This window comes from Nycticebus coucang, chromosome 4, assembly GCF_027406575.1.
Source record: "Nycticebus coucang isolate mNycCou1 chromosome 4, mNycCou1.pri, whole genome shotgun sequence".
Taxonomy (NCBI): Eukaryota; Metazoa; Chordata; class Mammalia; order Primates; family Lorisidae; genus Nycticebus; species Nycticebus coucang.
Window position 1 is genome coordinate 124,164,166 of NC_069783.1, and position 16,021 is coordinate 124,180,186.

At 45.9% G+C, this 16,021-nt stretch overlaps 1 protein-coding gene across 1 annotated transcript; it reads right to left on the reverse strand.

Moving 5' to 3' along the window:
- Positions 1-1,673: 1,673 nt before the first annotated feature.
- On the reverse strand, positions 1,674-14,151 carry SRSF9 (serine and arginine rich splicing factor 9). The gene is made up of 4 exons (XM_053588284.1): positions 13,785-14,151; positions 7,036-7,196; positions 4,221-4,393; positions 1,674-2,168 (listed from the first exon to the last, which is right to left on the reverse strand). Exons 1-4 carry the CDS (start codon positions 13,970-13,972, stop codon positions 2,025-2,027), a joined length of 666 nt encoding a protein of 221 aa, XP_053444259.1. The 5' UTR covers positions 13,973-14,151; the 3' UTR covers positions 1,674-2,024.
- Between the last annotated feature and the right edge of the window lie 1,870 nt (positions 14,152-16,021).

Below are 16,021 nucleotides of genomic sequence, written 5' to 3' on the forward strand. Positions count from 1 at the left end.
CCGCCAGCTCAGGTATATGTGGCTGGCGCCTTAGCTGCTTGAACCACAGGCGCTGAGCTGGGATTGTTTTTTAAAAAGTTCAGACACCAGGTGGCGCCTGTGGCTCAAAGGGGTAGGGCACCAGCCCCATATGCCAGAGGTGGTGGGTTCAAACCCAGCCCCTGCAAAAAAAAAAAAAGTTCAGGGCAGCGCCTATGGCTCAGTCGGTAAGGCGCCGGCCCCATATACCTAGGGTGGCGGGTTCAAACCCGACCCCGGCTGAACTGCAACCAAAAAATAGCTGGGCGTTGTGGCGAGCGCCTGTAGTCCCAGCTACTTGGGAGGCTGAGGCAAGAGAATCGCTGAAGCCCAGGAGTTGGAGGTTGCTGTGAGCTGTGTGATGCCATGGCACTCTACCAAGGGCCATAAAGTGAGACTCTGTCTCTACAAAAAAAAAAAAAAAAAAAAAAGTTCAGATACCAAAGATAAATGAGACTTATTTAGTGATTAAAACAAACTGATAAGGGCGCCGGTCCCATATGCTGGAGGTGGCAGGTTCATACCCAGCCCCGGCCAAAACAAAAAAAACTGATAAAACCAGACCTTAGAAGCGGTGGTTCTTAACCTTTCTAATGCTGCGACCCTTTAATACAATTCCTCATGTTGTGGTGATCCCTAACCATAAAATTATTTTTGTTGCTACGTAGCAATTTTATGGTTGGGGGTCACTACAATATGAGGAACTATATTAAAGGGTCGCAGTATTAGGAAGGTTGAGAACCACTGCCTTAGAGGATGTTTTTTTCCTCCAACAAAACTGTCGAAGAATTTCTGGCCAGACACTGTGGCTCACGCCTATAATCCTGGCACACTGGGAGGCCAAGGTACATGGACTAAGATCGATATACAGTGAGACCCCATCTATACTAAATATAGAAAAACTAGCCAGGCATTGTGGTGGGGGCTTGTAGTCCCAACTACTTGGGAGGGTGAGGCAGGGGATCACTTAAGCCCAAGAATTTGAGGTTGCTATGAGCTCTGATACCACAGCATTCTACCTGGGGTAACACAGTGAGACTCTGCCTCCCCCTCCCACCTCCCCCAGTTCCAATAATCTTTGTGCTGATTTCATTTTTCTTGTCTCAGCCTCCCAAGTAGCTGGGATTATAGGCGTGAGCCACCGTGCCCAGCCTATGTGCTGCTTATTTTTTAAATGTTTTTATTTTTCCTATTGCCTTCTTTTATCTGCAGTGTTCCCTTTTTCTTTTCTTTCTTTTTTTTAAGAGACAGAGTCTCACTTTGTCGCCCTCGGTAAAGTGCCGTGGCGTCACAGCTTACAGTAACCCCCAGCTCTTGGGCTTAGATGATTCTCTTGCCTCAGCCTCCCGAGTAGCTGGGACTACAGGCACCTGCCACAACGCCTGGCTATTATGTTCCCTTTTTCTTTGTGGCAGCTAAGTGTACACACCTGGACTTGAACTGAAAGAAAAAAAAAACTTTGAACCTGCTCTTAGGGTTAAAGTTCTCAAACCAACATCACAGCAACTATCTTTTATCCTCAAATGAAGTTACCCACTTCTGCTCCTTAACATCTGGGTACATTTTGCTATTAAGCTCAATGATTTTTTTTTTTTTAGTGTGCCTATTTGGTGAAATTTATGAACTTATTAATTAAGGACAACCACACATGTCAATTACTAAACGTTTAAAATATATTTCTAAACAGAATGGGCCGACTCAGTCACAGTAACTGCTGATCTCCATAGCAGAACAACCCACAAAGACATAGCACTGATTTTCTTCCCATAATCAGGAGTGAAAAATAGGCAACTTGTTTCTGAACCAAAACCACAATTTCTGCAGCTTAAAATATTTCACTGCCAACATGGCCCTGGTAGAAATTATGCAGTTTTTTTTCTTTAAAAAAAAAAAAAAAAATTTAAAAAATTTCCTAAGACACTAAATCATCAATCTGGAATGTAGATTCTGAGCACAAAGTAGCTCAGTTTGCCTAAAAAATACAGAAAACATTCTCATCACCTGTCTCAGTAGGGCCTGAAAGGAGAGAAGTAGTGTGGGGAACCCCTGCTTTGGTATGGAGAGTCACGGCCCCTTGACCCAGACCGAGACCGTGAGTAGCCATAGCTGGTGCTTCTCTCAGGATAAACTCTGATGTAGGAAGTTTCACCCTAAAATGCAAACAAAGAGTAAAGGAGAAAATAAGAGCCAGAAGACTAAGCAAATTAATATCCAACCTGGCTGCCTAACAAATATAGTTAAGTATTGAGCACTTACTGTGTGTCTGGTACAATGCTACCTTATTAAACCATCATAATAATGTTATAAGGTAGGGGTGGCGCCTGTGGCTCAGTGAGTAGGGCGCCGGCCCCATATGCCAAGGGTGGCGGGTTCAAACCCAGCTCCGGCCAAACTGTAACAAAAAAATAGCCAGGCGTTGTGGCAGGCTCCTGTAGTCCCAGCTGCTCAGGAGGCTGAGGCAAGAGAATCGCGTAAGCCCAAGAGTTAGAGGTTGCTGTGAGCCGTGTGACACCACGGCACTCTACCCGAGGGCGGTACAGTGAGACTCTGTCTCTACAAAAAAAAAAAAAAGAATAATGTTATAAGGTAGCTTCTCGTATGTGATCCTTCCCATTGGAAGAATGAAGAAAATTAAGACTTAAGTTGTATCATTTGCCAAAGATGATGCAAATAATAAATGGCAACTTGACATGTTGATAAATATGCAAATGTTAAGCTATTATTAATAAAACAACCGAATTACTGTCACTGACTCCCAGAAGCTAAGAACTAGAAAGGATCTCAGAAGTCATATAATTTAATCTACTCTCACCTCATATATATATCTATATATCTCTGTATATATATATCTCAGGATGGGCACATATGTAACCTGTTTTTTTTTTTGTTTTTTTTTGTAGAGACAGAGTCTCACTGTACCGCCCTCGGGTAGAGTGCCGTGGCGTCACACGGCTCACAGCAACCTCTAACTCTTGGGCTTACGCGATTCTCTTGCCTCAGCCTCCCGAGCAGCTGGGACTACAGGTGTCTGCCACAAGGCCCGGCTATTTTTTTTTTTGTTGTTGCAGTTTGGCCGGGGCTGGGTTTGAACCCGCCACCCTCGGCATATGGGGCCAGCGCCGTACTCACTGAGCCACAGGCGCCGCCCTATGTAACCTGTTTTTTAACACCCTTGGACATGTGAGAACCTGAGGCTAACTTATTAGTGCTTTAATGTGACCATTTTGTACATGGAGAAACCAGGATTAAGGGAGAAGCTCAGCTAAGAAATTAATAAGCAGCTGAGAAGTAATGTCTACCCTGGTCTATCTCTGCCCTCAACCAGTACTCTCAGACTATCCAAGGATACTAAGATGAAAAGCCAGATGTTTTTTCCTGTTAGGCGAAAGACAATAATTGAATTTACCCTTAGTGAGGCCTTGCTTTGCAGTGTAACTGAGGACCAGGTACTGTCTTGTTTCTGCTCCAAATTTAAGTCCTACAGGACAATCTGAGCAAAAAGCATTATTAACCCATGGACCAGCCTCCAGGCTATATAAAACTAGGGAATTATGTGAATCCTCAGAAAAAAAATGAAATGAGTCCAAAAATCTGTGTCCCCTCCAGACATCCTTAAACACCACAAAAAGCTAGGACAGTATAACCAAAAAAATGCAATGTCTAATTAGTGGTCTAGTATCTCGTCTCAAGGGTACCAAACAGTCACCACTTGAATCAAATTGAGAGATCTGAAGCAGCAACTGCCTTCCTAAAAGAAAAGACATCAAAAACTATATCCCAAGGGTGAAGGGATTAACTACAAGAAAATGACACAGTGGCTTGGGTTTCGAAGAGGATCCTGTGCCACTTTGGGAAGGGAAAAGCCAAGTGACAACTCACCCTGCAGAGTCCACACTAGACCCAGAGCAACAACCACAATTGTTAGGTTCACAGAGGGCTAGCTGTGAAAGGGGTGGTATCACAGAATAGCTCACCACATTGTAACAGGCAACACTAGTATTTTCTCCAGGTGAATACACATCTCTCTCTGCTATGACCCTGCAGGGCTTAGGCATGGCAAATTCTTTGGCTCTATCTTCATAAGACAGATGATGGTACTGTGAGATCATCAAAGGGCAAATTCATGCCCTGCTGCTACTTCTGCTAGGTTAGGTTCAAGTGGAGTGCCCTAGGTACAAGCTGAACAGAAGGTAGAAGCCCACCTCATGAGAGCGAAATTTGGTGTCATCCAGTTTACGCAGGGCATATTCCATGTCTTCTTTTCTGAGATACTCAACCATCCCCATTCCATCCTTCTGCACATCTGCATAACAGACATCCCCAGCTTCTCTCATATGATCCTTCAGGTCTTGCCAGCTGCCTGATGGAGGAAGTCCTAGGTACAGAGAACATAAAAGGGCCCATATCCTTAGCTGTGTTAACTGCCCTCTTAAAAGCCAACAATACCTATCGTCCCTTCTTCATGACTCACTTAAATCTTGAAGGTTTCCAGATCTCATCTTGATAAGGGACATGAAACCAGAAAAGAACACTGAAGTATATGTGGTAAACAAACCACCTTGAGAAGCTGGTCCTAGGCTAACCTTCCAGAGACCAAGTCTTTCCAACAGAGCAAGAAGTCCTGTTATAGGCTTAGCATCTCTGAGAATTCACAGCTTTTCTTTCTTTATCAATACCAAACTCCCAAGACTTTTGAGTTTTAATTTTTTCCATATGAAATTTAACAGTACCAATTATTTCTTGCATTATAGGGTTTCCCAGGACATGGGAATTTTAAAATCAGCCAATGAAATAACCAAAGTGTAACTGAAGGTAGTAACACAAGAAGAATCTAAAAATTGTTTTTTGTAGGTATGAATGAGTAACAAACTAGGCAAAGTACCTCTTAAGAGATCACCAATATTCTTCAATACAGTGGGAGGGAAAAGGTAAGACTCAGATGCTAAAACTAGCTGGGAGTCATACAACCCTACCTGATGTCATGAAAAGGAAATGTGCTCTTGCTCTCAAAGGCTGTGTTTACTGCTCACAGCTCAGGACTGCAGCCATTTCCTAATAGTTTTCTAAGCAGGATTTCAGAGCAGCATGGAGAGAAAAAAAGATAATGTATGATGTCATGAAGGAGGGAACAGAGTTCTGGAATTAAAAAATTACAAAAGGACACAAATAGGCAGATACTGAGAGTACCACTCATAAGCACATGGGCGTCTGCTATGATTGTGTGACATTCATATCTCAAAAGGTTCCTCAATATATTTCACTCCACAAGGGCCATAGAACTCTGCTGCAATATGCAGAAGGCTCTAGGACTGTCACTGTGCACAGGCTATTGAAAAGAAACCTCACATATACCATGGACCAAAGAATAATAGCTATAATTCCTTGGAAGCCAGACTCTGTCCTAAGTATTTTACAATATTGCTTCATTCAGTTTGAAATGAACATACCTGGAACAAGACCTAGAGCCTAGGTCTTTACTACTGTGTTAATATTTTAAAGATACATAAACCTCTGAGCTTAGCATTTCGTTACTTCTCAACACTAGAAAGAAATGTTCTCGGCAGTGCCTGTGGCTCAAGGAGTAGGGCACCGGTCCCATATGCCAGAGGTGGCGGGTTCAAACCCAGCCCTGGCCAAAAATCACAAAAAAAGAAAAAAAAGAAAGAAATGTTCTGTGCTTTCCAATACTATACCCAAGACTGCAAGGTGAGGGTTTTGGTCTTTTAAAAATATAATTCCCTGGCTCGCGCTTGTGGCTCAAGCGGCTAAGGCACCAGCCACATACACCTGAGCTGGAGGGTTTGAATCCAGCCCAGGGCCACCAAACAACAATGACAGCTGCAACCAAAAAATAGCTGGGCATTGTAGCAGGTGCCTGTAATCCCAGCTACTTGGGAGGTGGAGGCAGGAGAATCGCTTGAGCCCAGGAGTTGGAGGTTGCTATGAGCTGTGATGCCACAGCACTCTATCCAGGGCTACAGATTGAGGCTCTGTCTCAAAAAAAAATTAAAAAATAAATAATAATAATATACACACACACACACACACACACACACACACACACATATATATATAATTCCCCAGCTCGGTGCCCCATAATACAGTGGTTATGGTGCCAGCCACATACACCGAGGGTGGCAGGTTCAAACCTGGCCTGGGCCAGTTTAACGACAACTGCAACATAAAACAGCTGGGTGTTTTGGCAGGCTCCTGTAGTCCCAGCTACTTGAGAGGCTGCGGCAAGAGAATCACTTAAGCCTACGAGTTTGAGTTTGCTGTGAGCTGTGAAGCCACGGCACTCTACCAAAGGCAACATAGTGAAACTCTGTCTCAAAAAATAATAATTCCCACAAAATCTGGCTCTTAGAATGCTTTTCTAGCAAGTCTGATACCAAGGTACAGTGCAAAAGCAAAGTGTTTAGAATTCCAGTTCAAGGGGCTTTACCATCACTTTCCCTTCTCCCTAATGGAAAACACCTTTATAAAAAGCATGTTCTCAGGTCAGGTATGTGGCTCATGCCTGTAATCCTAGTACTCTGGGAGGCTGAAGTGGGTGGTTTATTAAGCTCACAGACTCCAGACCAGTCTGAGCAAGGGTGAGACCCATCTTTAAAAAAAACAGCCGGTGTTGTGGTGGGTGCCTATAGTCCCAGGAGGAGTGAGGCAAAAGAATTGCTTGAGCCCAAGAGATTGAGTTTGCTGTGAGTTATGACACCACAGCCCTCTACCTGGGACGACAAAGTGAGACTCTGTCTCAAAAAAAAAAAACAAAACAAAACAAAAAAATCTTGTTTATGTTCTTCCCTGGATGCCCTATCAGCACAATCTCGGTTGCAGGATACCTGCCTCACTGACAAACCAGGCTTGGCTTCAGACTGTCACTGTGCATAGGCTATTGAAAAGAAAGCTCACGTATCCCATGCACCAAAGAATAACAGCTATCATTCTTTGGAAGCCAGACCAGACTCTTTGCTAAGTATTTTACAGTATGATTCATTCAGTTTGAAACGAACATACCTGAAACAAGAACTCGGAAATCAGATCTTCTTGTAGGAGGTCCATTCCTCCCACCACGGGGCCACCCACCTTGACCTCCATAAGTCCTGGGGAACTCGACACGAAGCCGACACTGGCCATAATCATAACCATTCCTTCCATAAATTGCATCCTCAGCATCTCTGCAAACAAAAGTTTAGAGTTAGTGCTGTTCAGGAACTGAATAACTTCCCAGTGAAGAGCATGAACACTGAGTACAAAAGGGAAACCCAGAATGAGAAAAAGAACACCAAACAGGATCTTGATGCGCTTCTGCTTTGGTTTGAAGACCTTTCAAGATACTGGAATGGGCAAACAGATTACTTATAACAAGGCTAATTCAGAGAAGAAAAGAATAAATTCTTGACAGGTGACTGATTCTGCCAATAAACCTGTGTCTCTAACCTTGATGGCCAGTTTCACAAAAAGGACACCACACACTATCTTCCACAAGGCCTAGTACTATAAAGTCTATAGAAACAAATTCATTTTAATAAGTAGTGCTCTAAAGACAAATGCAAGTGAATGTTTTATAATGAACACGGAATTTTTTTTTTTTTTTTTTTTGAGACAGACTCTCACTTTGTTGCCCTTGGTATGGAACACTCTTAAGTGTACCTTTTCATCATGGTTTGGAGAACTAAATTGTCAGAATGACTCTGAGTACAGTTTTGCCAAAAGTGGTAATATTCAATAAAGTCTTTTTTTTTTTTTTTTTTTAATTTGGCCGGGGCTGGGTTTGAACCCGCCACCTCCGGCATATGGGACCGGCGCCCTACCCGCTGAGCCACAGGCGCCGCCCTCAATAAAGTCTTTTTTAGGGCTACAGGAGAGTTGGGAATTCCAAGTTGGCTGGGCACCCATAACACAGTGGTTACGGTGCCAGCCACATACACTGAGGCTGGTGGGTTCAAGCCAGGCCTGGGCCAGCTAACAATGACAACTGAAAAAAAAAAAAAATAGCCAGGCATTGTGGCAGATGGCTATAGTCCCAGCTACTTGGATGGCTGAGGCAAAAGAATTGCTTAAGCACAAGAGTTTGAGACACAACGGCACTCTACCGAGGGCAACATAGTGAAACTGTCTCAAAAGAAAAAGAAAAAAAGGAATGCCAAGTTGATTCTCCAATACTGGAAAGAATGGATGACTTGGGTGGACCAAAGGGAGCTGAAGACTTGCCAGTGAAGGCATTCTTTAGTGTCACGGGCACATGCTTATCAAGATTCTAAGACTATAAGCAATCAGGAACACAACCAGAGCAACCCTGACTATAATGCAGTATGGGAGAGGCAGAGCTACTAAGGTTTATGAGGAGTCTTTGAATACAAATTGACCTGAGTTCAAACCATTCTGCTACTTCCTAGTAGCTATCTTTGGGTGTTTCAGTTTTTTTTTTTTTTGTAGAGACAGGGTCTCACTTTATGGACCTCAGTAGAGTGCCGTGGCCTCACACAGCTCACAGCAACCTCCAACTCCTGGGCTTAAGCGATTCTCTTGCCTCAGCCTCCCGAGTAGCTGGGACTACAGGCGCCCGCCACAACGCCCGGCTATTTTTTGGTTGCAGTTTGGCCAGGGCCGGGTTTGAACCCGTCACCCTCAGTATATGGGGCCGGCACCTTACCAACTGAACCACAGGCGCCGCCCGGGTGTTTCAGTTTTTTTAAAAAATTGTTTCAGGGCTCAGCACCTATATTTCAGTGGTTAGGGCATTGGCCACATACACGAGGGCTGGTGGGTTTGAACCCCATTCAGGCCTGCTAAACTACAATGACAACTGAACAACAAAAAAAATAGAATGTGGCCATTTGGAATTCTTCAATGCCGTTTGCTCCTCCAGCTGAAATAAAGCCCTTCCTCTTATGAAAATGATGTTCAGGTGCAAAAGAATGGCTACTGGTACCAAGACAGTGGAACAAATGAGCAGAACAAGTAGATACATGTATGGAAATGTCAACATTAAATGACTATATGCTCCAGAGAAGAAACACATCTACATTTTCAAGTGGAGAAGACCATGGGTTTAGGAAGATGTTTCCCCTTGGAAAACATCGATGCTAATTTTCCAATTCCATGTTAACTGGTGTGGAGGTAAAAATATTCATGATTTTTCCTGGAGAGCAGGCAAACTTCCAAAAAGGAGAGTCCTCTGATTTCCTATCCCTGTAAGGCAATTTCCAGAAGTTATCATTGTTTTTGTAAAGTGTGATAGAACTGGTGTAAATTGTACTATGTCAATTAAAATAGGTCACTTAAAAAAAAAAAAAAAAAAAAGCCAGGCACTGTGGTGGGCACCTGTAGTCCCAGCTACTTGGTAGGCTGAGGCAAGAGAATCACTTAAGCCCAAGAGTTGGAGGTTACTGTGAGCTGTGACGCTACAGCACTCCACTGAGCATGATTTGACTGTTTCTCTTATGTGGGTGTGTATTAGATCGTCTACTGGCTTCATATTAGTTTTGAGTACACTAGATTCTTGCTCCTCCATTCTTTTTTTCTTTTTTTTGAGACAGAGCCTCAAGCTGTCGCCCTGGGCAGTGCTGTGGCATCATCACAGCTCACAGCAACCTCCAACTCCTGGGTTCATGTGATTCTCCTGCCTCCACCTCCCAAGTAGCTGGGACTACAGGCGCCCACAACGCCCGGCTATTTTTTGGTTGCAGCCATCATTGTTTGGCGGGCCTGGGCTGGATTCGAACCCGCCAGCTCAGGTGTACGTGGCTGGTGCCTTAGCCACTTGAGCCACAGGCGTCAAGCCTGCTCCTCCATTCTTGTGATACCTTACTAAGAATGTTTCAACTCCACCCAGGTTAATACAAAAGATGTAAAGTCTCCATCGTTTTAATGGCTGAATAGTATTTCACGGTATACATATACCACAGCTTGTTAATCCATTCCTGGGTTGGTGGGCATTTATGTTGTAACCACATTTTGGTGATTGTAAATGGAGCTGCAATAAACAATCTAGTGCAAATGTCCTTAGGATAAAAGGATTTATTTTTCTTCTGGGTAGATGGCCTAGTAATGCGATTGCAGGATCAAATGGAAGATCTAATTTGAGTTCTGAGGATTCTCCTAACTTCCTTCCAAAAAGGTTGTATTAGTTTGCATTACCATCAGCAGTGTAAAAATGTTCCCCTCTCCACATCCTCGCCAGCATATGCAATTTTGAGGCTTTGTGATGTGAGCTATTCTCACTGGGTTTAGGGTACCTCAGGGGGATTCTGATGATCAGAGACAATGAGCATTTTTTCAAATGTCTGTTAGCCATTCGTCTATTTTTTGAGACAGAATCTCACTATGTCGCCCTTGGTAGAGTGCCATGACATGACAGCTCCCAGCAACCTTAAACCCCTGGGCTTAAGCAATTCTCTTGCCTCAGCCTCCCAAGTAGCTGGTGCCCGCCACAATGCCCAGCTATTTTGCAATTGTCATTGTTGTTTACCTGGTCCAGGCCAGATTCAAACCCACCAGCCCTGGTGTATGTGGCTGGCGCCATAACCACTGTGCTATGGGTGTGGAGCCTATTTATTTATTTTAAGTCTCACCTTGTCGCACCGGGTACAGTGCCATGGCGTCATAGCTCACAGCAACCTCATACTCTTGGGCTCAAGGGATTCTGTTGCTTCCCGAGTAGATGGGATTGCAGGTGCCATGACCCCACAACATCCGGTTATTTTTAGAGACGGGGGTCTCACTCTGGCTCAGAGTGGTCTTGAACCGGTGAGCTTAGGCAATCCACCCACCTTGGCCTCCCAGAGTGCTAGGATTATAGGTGTGAGCCACGCCACCCAGCCTTATCTGTCTTTTTTTTAAGACTTTTATTTTGTTGCCCTCGGTAGAGTGCAGTGATGTCACAGGTCACAGCAACCTCCAACTCCTGGGCTTAGGCGATTCTCTTGCCTCAGCCTCCCAAGTAGCTGGGACTATAGGCACCTGCCACAATGCCTGGCTATTTTTTTTCTGTGTTGTAGTTTGGCCAGGGCTGGGCTGAAACCTGCCACCCTCAGTATATGGGGCTGGCACCCCACCCACTGAACCACAGATGCCACCTCTCATCTGTCTTCTTTAGAGAAGGTTCTTCTGTTCATATCTTTTGCCCAGTGGTAGATGGGATTGTTAATTCTTTTTTGTTAACTGAGTTCTCTGTAGATTCTATTTATCAACCCTTTGTCAAATCATACTGCGCTAATAACTTTTCCCACTCTGAAGGTTGTGTTTTTGCTTTGCTTGTGTGTCCTTAACTGTGCAGAAGCTTTTCAGCTTAATTAAATCCCATTTGTTTATTTTTGTTGTTGCAACTGACCCTGAAATCGTCCTCATAAAATCTTTCCCCAGTCCAACACTATCAAGTTTTCCCTACACTTTCTTCTAAGATTTTTTTTTTTTTTTTGAGACAGAGTTTCACTGTGTAGCCCTAGGTAGAGTGCTGTGGTGTCATAGTTCATAGCAACCTTGAACTCTTGGGCTCAAGCAATCCTCTGGCCTCAGTTTTTCATTTTTAGTAGAGATGGAGTCTCACTCTTGCTCAGGCTGGTGTGGAACTCCTGAGCTCAAGTGATCTATCCACCTCAGCTTCCCAGAGCGCTGGGATTAAAGATGTGAGTCATTGTGCCCGGCCTCTTCTAAGATTTTTATCATTTAATTTCTTAAATTTAAATCTTTTAATCCATCTTGAGTCAGTTTTTCTAAGTGGTGAAAGGTGTGGGTCCAATTTCCGTCTTTTACATGTGGTTATCCAGTTCTCCCAGTACCTTAAATTTTTAACATCTAATGTGAGTAGTATGCCTATCTCACAGGGCTAGTCTAAGGATTAAATAAGATACTATATACACAGTGCTTTGCTTTAAGTGTCCCATTTAGGTGTATCAAAAGTGAGTGAAGTGACTCACACCTGTAATCCTAGCACTCTGGGAGGCCAAGGCTGGAAGACCGCTTGAGCTCAGGAGTTTAAGACCAGCCTGAGCAACAGCAAGACCTCATCTCTACTAAAAATAGAAAAATTAGCCAGGTGTGGTGGTAGCACCTGTAGTCCCAGCTACCTGGAAGGCCAAGGCAGGAGGATTTCTTGAACCCAGGAGTTTGAGGTTGCTGTGAGCTAGGCTGACACCACAGCAGTCCAGCCTGGGCAACAGTGTGAGACTCTGCCTCCCCCCCACCAAAAAAAAATAAGAGCTTTTCTATTATGAAAGGAATGAGGGAAGAGAGGACAATGTAACACTTCATACAGTAAGTTTGTATTCAAAGGGCAGAACAGAAGGTTCTAATACTATGCTGAGCCTTACTAGCTTTCTCTTTTAACTATCCAAATCCTCAATTTCTCTTTTGTAAAATATGGTTAACAGTACCTACTCTCATAGGTTGTTGAATGCAAAATAATACACAGTATAATACTTGACAAAGAGCAAGACCACAAAGGCCTGTTATTAAATAATAGAGGCATAGCCTTCTCCTATTTTGTGTAAAAATGCCTAATTCTGTTTCTGAAGTACTAGGAATGAGCTCTGTCAGTCTTCAGCCACCGAAGACCTCCGGGTGCTTGTCTCCCTGTCCTCAGATGCTCTGCTTGCCCTATCAATACTTCCACCCCAGTGAAACTTAGTAAATGTAGAATGTAAATGTCTTAACACATTAACTAAGAAAATGCCAGCAAGGCTATGTTAACCAGTGTGATGAAAATGTGTCAAACGGTCTATAAAACCGGTGTATGGTGCCTCATGATCGCATTAATGTACACAGCTATGATTTAATAAAAAATAAAAAATACTTCCACCCCAGATGTGCAAGACACCCTACAGACATTCCTTGTACTTCCCGTAGTAAGACCCACCGGGAGCAATGCTAGGAAAACGTGGCGGGCTCCAATTTAGCTCGAATGGACTGGCCAGTACACTGCAGTGACTCCTAAGAGCCACCAACCACAGTTTTGAAAGTTCCTGGGCCTTTTCCGGCTAACGACGTTTACAAAATCATGAACACCCCTTTGAGCTGGTTCACAGACTTAAGAGTTTCCAAAGCCCTGGGACGTTTAGCATCTTGCCCGGCCTCCATCATTAAAGTGGGGGAATGCGACCAAATCCCGCCACACACACACCGGGCATGTTTTAAGAAGTTCTCTCAAATTTTCCTCCATCCTTTCTGAAGGACCCGGCCCTACCCTTGAGGAACGGGGCACGCGCGGATGGAGATCTGCTGGGTCACAGGCACCCCTGCACGACCTCACCTCCAAGTGCACCCACAAACCCGCGGCTTGTCTTTCCCCAAAGGCTAGGGCGAATTCTAGCCGTGGGATAGCTGGACGAAGAAGACAACCAGACACTTCTCTTCACGGAGACCTCTCCGGTCCGAGGTTTCCAAGCCCTGGGGCCTCTTCCCCTTCAGGTGCCTCCTCAGCTGTGAGGGGGGAGAGCGCTAATTTGTACCATCCCTGAGGCCGGTTTAGGCGGGCTTGGGCCCTCCAAAGGCTCAGCTTTTGGTTTTCTAAGTAAAAAAATAATCATTATTATAATAATAAAGGAAGTGACGACGGAGCAAAGGATGGCCCCAAACCTGCGAGGAGAAGCGGCCACATCCTCCACCCGGGGGCGCCGTGAGGGGGTCTGCGCCGAGAGAGAGGGGCGGGCAGGACCGGCGGGGGAGGGGGCGAAGGGCGTGGAGGGAGGGGGGAAGGCAGAGGAGGGAAGGCGAAGGCCTCGGGCTCTGTGGACGAGTGGGCGGGAGGACGCGCGGGGCCTCACCGGGGGTCCTCGAAGCGCACGAAGGCGAAGGGCACGAGGCCATGCCGGTTCTTGAGCTCGATCTCGCGGATGCGGCCGTACTTGTAGAATAGGTCCTCCAAATCTTTCTCGCGCACGTCGGTCGGAAGGTTCCCCACGTAGATGCGCCCGTCGCCCTCGCCACCGCGCTCGTCTGCCCAGCCCGACATCCGCACCGCCCGACGCCGCGGGCCCGCCGCAGCCCACGTCGCCGCTGCCGCCTCAGCACGGCTCCGCGCGCAGCGTCCCCGCGGGCTTGGAGGTGCTCAGCCGCACTGCATTGTGGGAACGGAGAGCGGAAGCGTAGGGGTCGGTGCAGGCAAAAGAAATCCTCTTAAAGGGAAAGCGGCTGCGACCTTTGCGCATGCGAGCAGGCCGGCGCCCCCTGTAGGTGCAGACGCTGAGGCCCGCAGTGCAAGAGAACGCCAAGAGTCGCGGCATTTGGATTCAATCTATGCACAGGGTTCACCTCCCAGCTGGGCGGATTTGGGCAAGTGTCTGGGGCTCCCTGAGCTCAGTTTCTTTCTCTGTACCGCCGCATATCTCACAGAAGGCTGTGTGCGTTCCCTGAGGTGACGTGGGTATAGCCCCGTGCCAGCCCTGCGGCTGTCACTCTGAGAAGGAGTCCTCTGAAGCCTGTAATCCCAGCACTTTCAGAGGCTGAGTCACGTGGATCGCGTGTGTTCAGGAGTTTGAGACCGGCCTGAGCCAGAGGAAATCCCGTCGCTATAAAATAGCTGGGCGTTGTGGAGGACGCGTGTAGTCCCAGCTACCAGGGAGGGTGCAGCAAGAGAATCACTTGAGCCTGAGAGTTTAAGGTTCCTGTGAGCTATGACGACAGGGCACTCTACCAGGGGCGACAAAATGAGACTGTGTCTCAAAAAAAAAAAAAGGCAGGGCGCTGGGGCTCACGCCTGTAATCTTAGCGCTTTGGGAAGCCAAGGCGAGTAGATTGCTTGAGCTCACGAGTTCGAGACCAGCCTGAGCAAAAGTGAGCCCCTGTTTCTACTAAAACTAGAAAAACTGAGGCAAGAGGATCGCTTGAGCCCAAGAGTTGGAGATTGCTGTAAACTATGACGCCACATCACTCTACCCAGGGCTACAGCTTGAGATTCCGTCTCAAAAAGAAAGAGCCCTCTCCAGCTCTCAGCCTCAGGTCAGTAGCCCTTTGGACCACCTTGTCCCCATTTTACAATTGCTTACAACTGACTGGACCCCATATCTTGGACTTGGAGAGTTTATTTGAGACAAGGGAGTAAAAGACTTAGAGTAACTATCACAGCTATCACCACAGAGTGCATCCAGCGATTTGTGATTTTAATCCTTACCCAGGGTTAAAATATCCCCATACTACAGAGGAAAAAAGAGATCTCGGAGTGGGGTCAGGATTAGGACCCAGAGCCAGGTCCCCATCTTGAGTGCTGAGTCCTCGGGAACACAGGTAGACATTTGGCAGTTTTCCAAATCCCAGAGCACTGAATCTGGACACTTTACAATGCAGCCTTGCATCAGAAGACTTAAAGATTTTTCATATTAAGAATGAAAACTCGGGGGCGGCACCTGTGGCTCAGTTGGTGAGGCGCCGGCCCTATATACCGAGGGTGGCGGGTTCAGACCCGGCCCCGGCCGAACTGCAACAACAACGACAAAAAAATAGCTGGGTGTTGTGGCGGGCGCCTGTAGTCCCAGCTACTCGGGAGGCTGAGGCTAACAGAATCGCTTAAGCCCAGGAGTTGGAGGTTGCTGTGAGCTGTGTGATGCCACGGCACTCTATCGAGGGCCATAAAGTGAAACTCTGTCTCTACAAAAAAAAAAAAAAAAAAAAAGAATGAAAACTCGGGCGGCGCCTGTGGCTCAGTCGGTAAAAACCGGCCCCATATACCGAGGGTGGCGGGTTCAAACCCGGCCCCGGCTGAATTGCAACCAAAAAAATAGCCGCGCGTTGTGGCGGGCGCCTGTAGTCCCAGCTACTCGGGAGGCTGAGGCAATAGAATGACTTAAGCCCAGGAGTTGGAGGTTGCTGTGAGCTGTGTGATGCCACGGCACTCTACCCAGGGCCATAAAGTGAGACTCTGTCTCTACCAAAAAAAAAAAAAAAAAAAAAAAAAGAATGAAAACTCGATGGATGGACTGAGAGATAATATGATAAAGGTAATATAGCAGAATGTTAATTGTAGAATGTAGGAGTGTATGGGAGTTCACTGTACATTTCTTTCAAC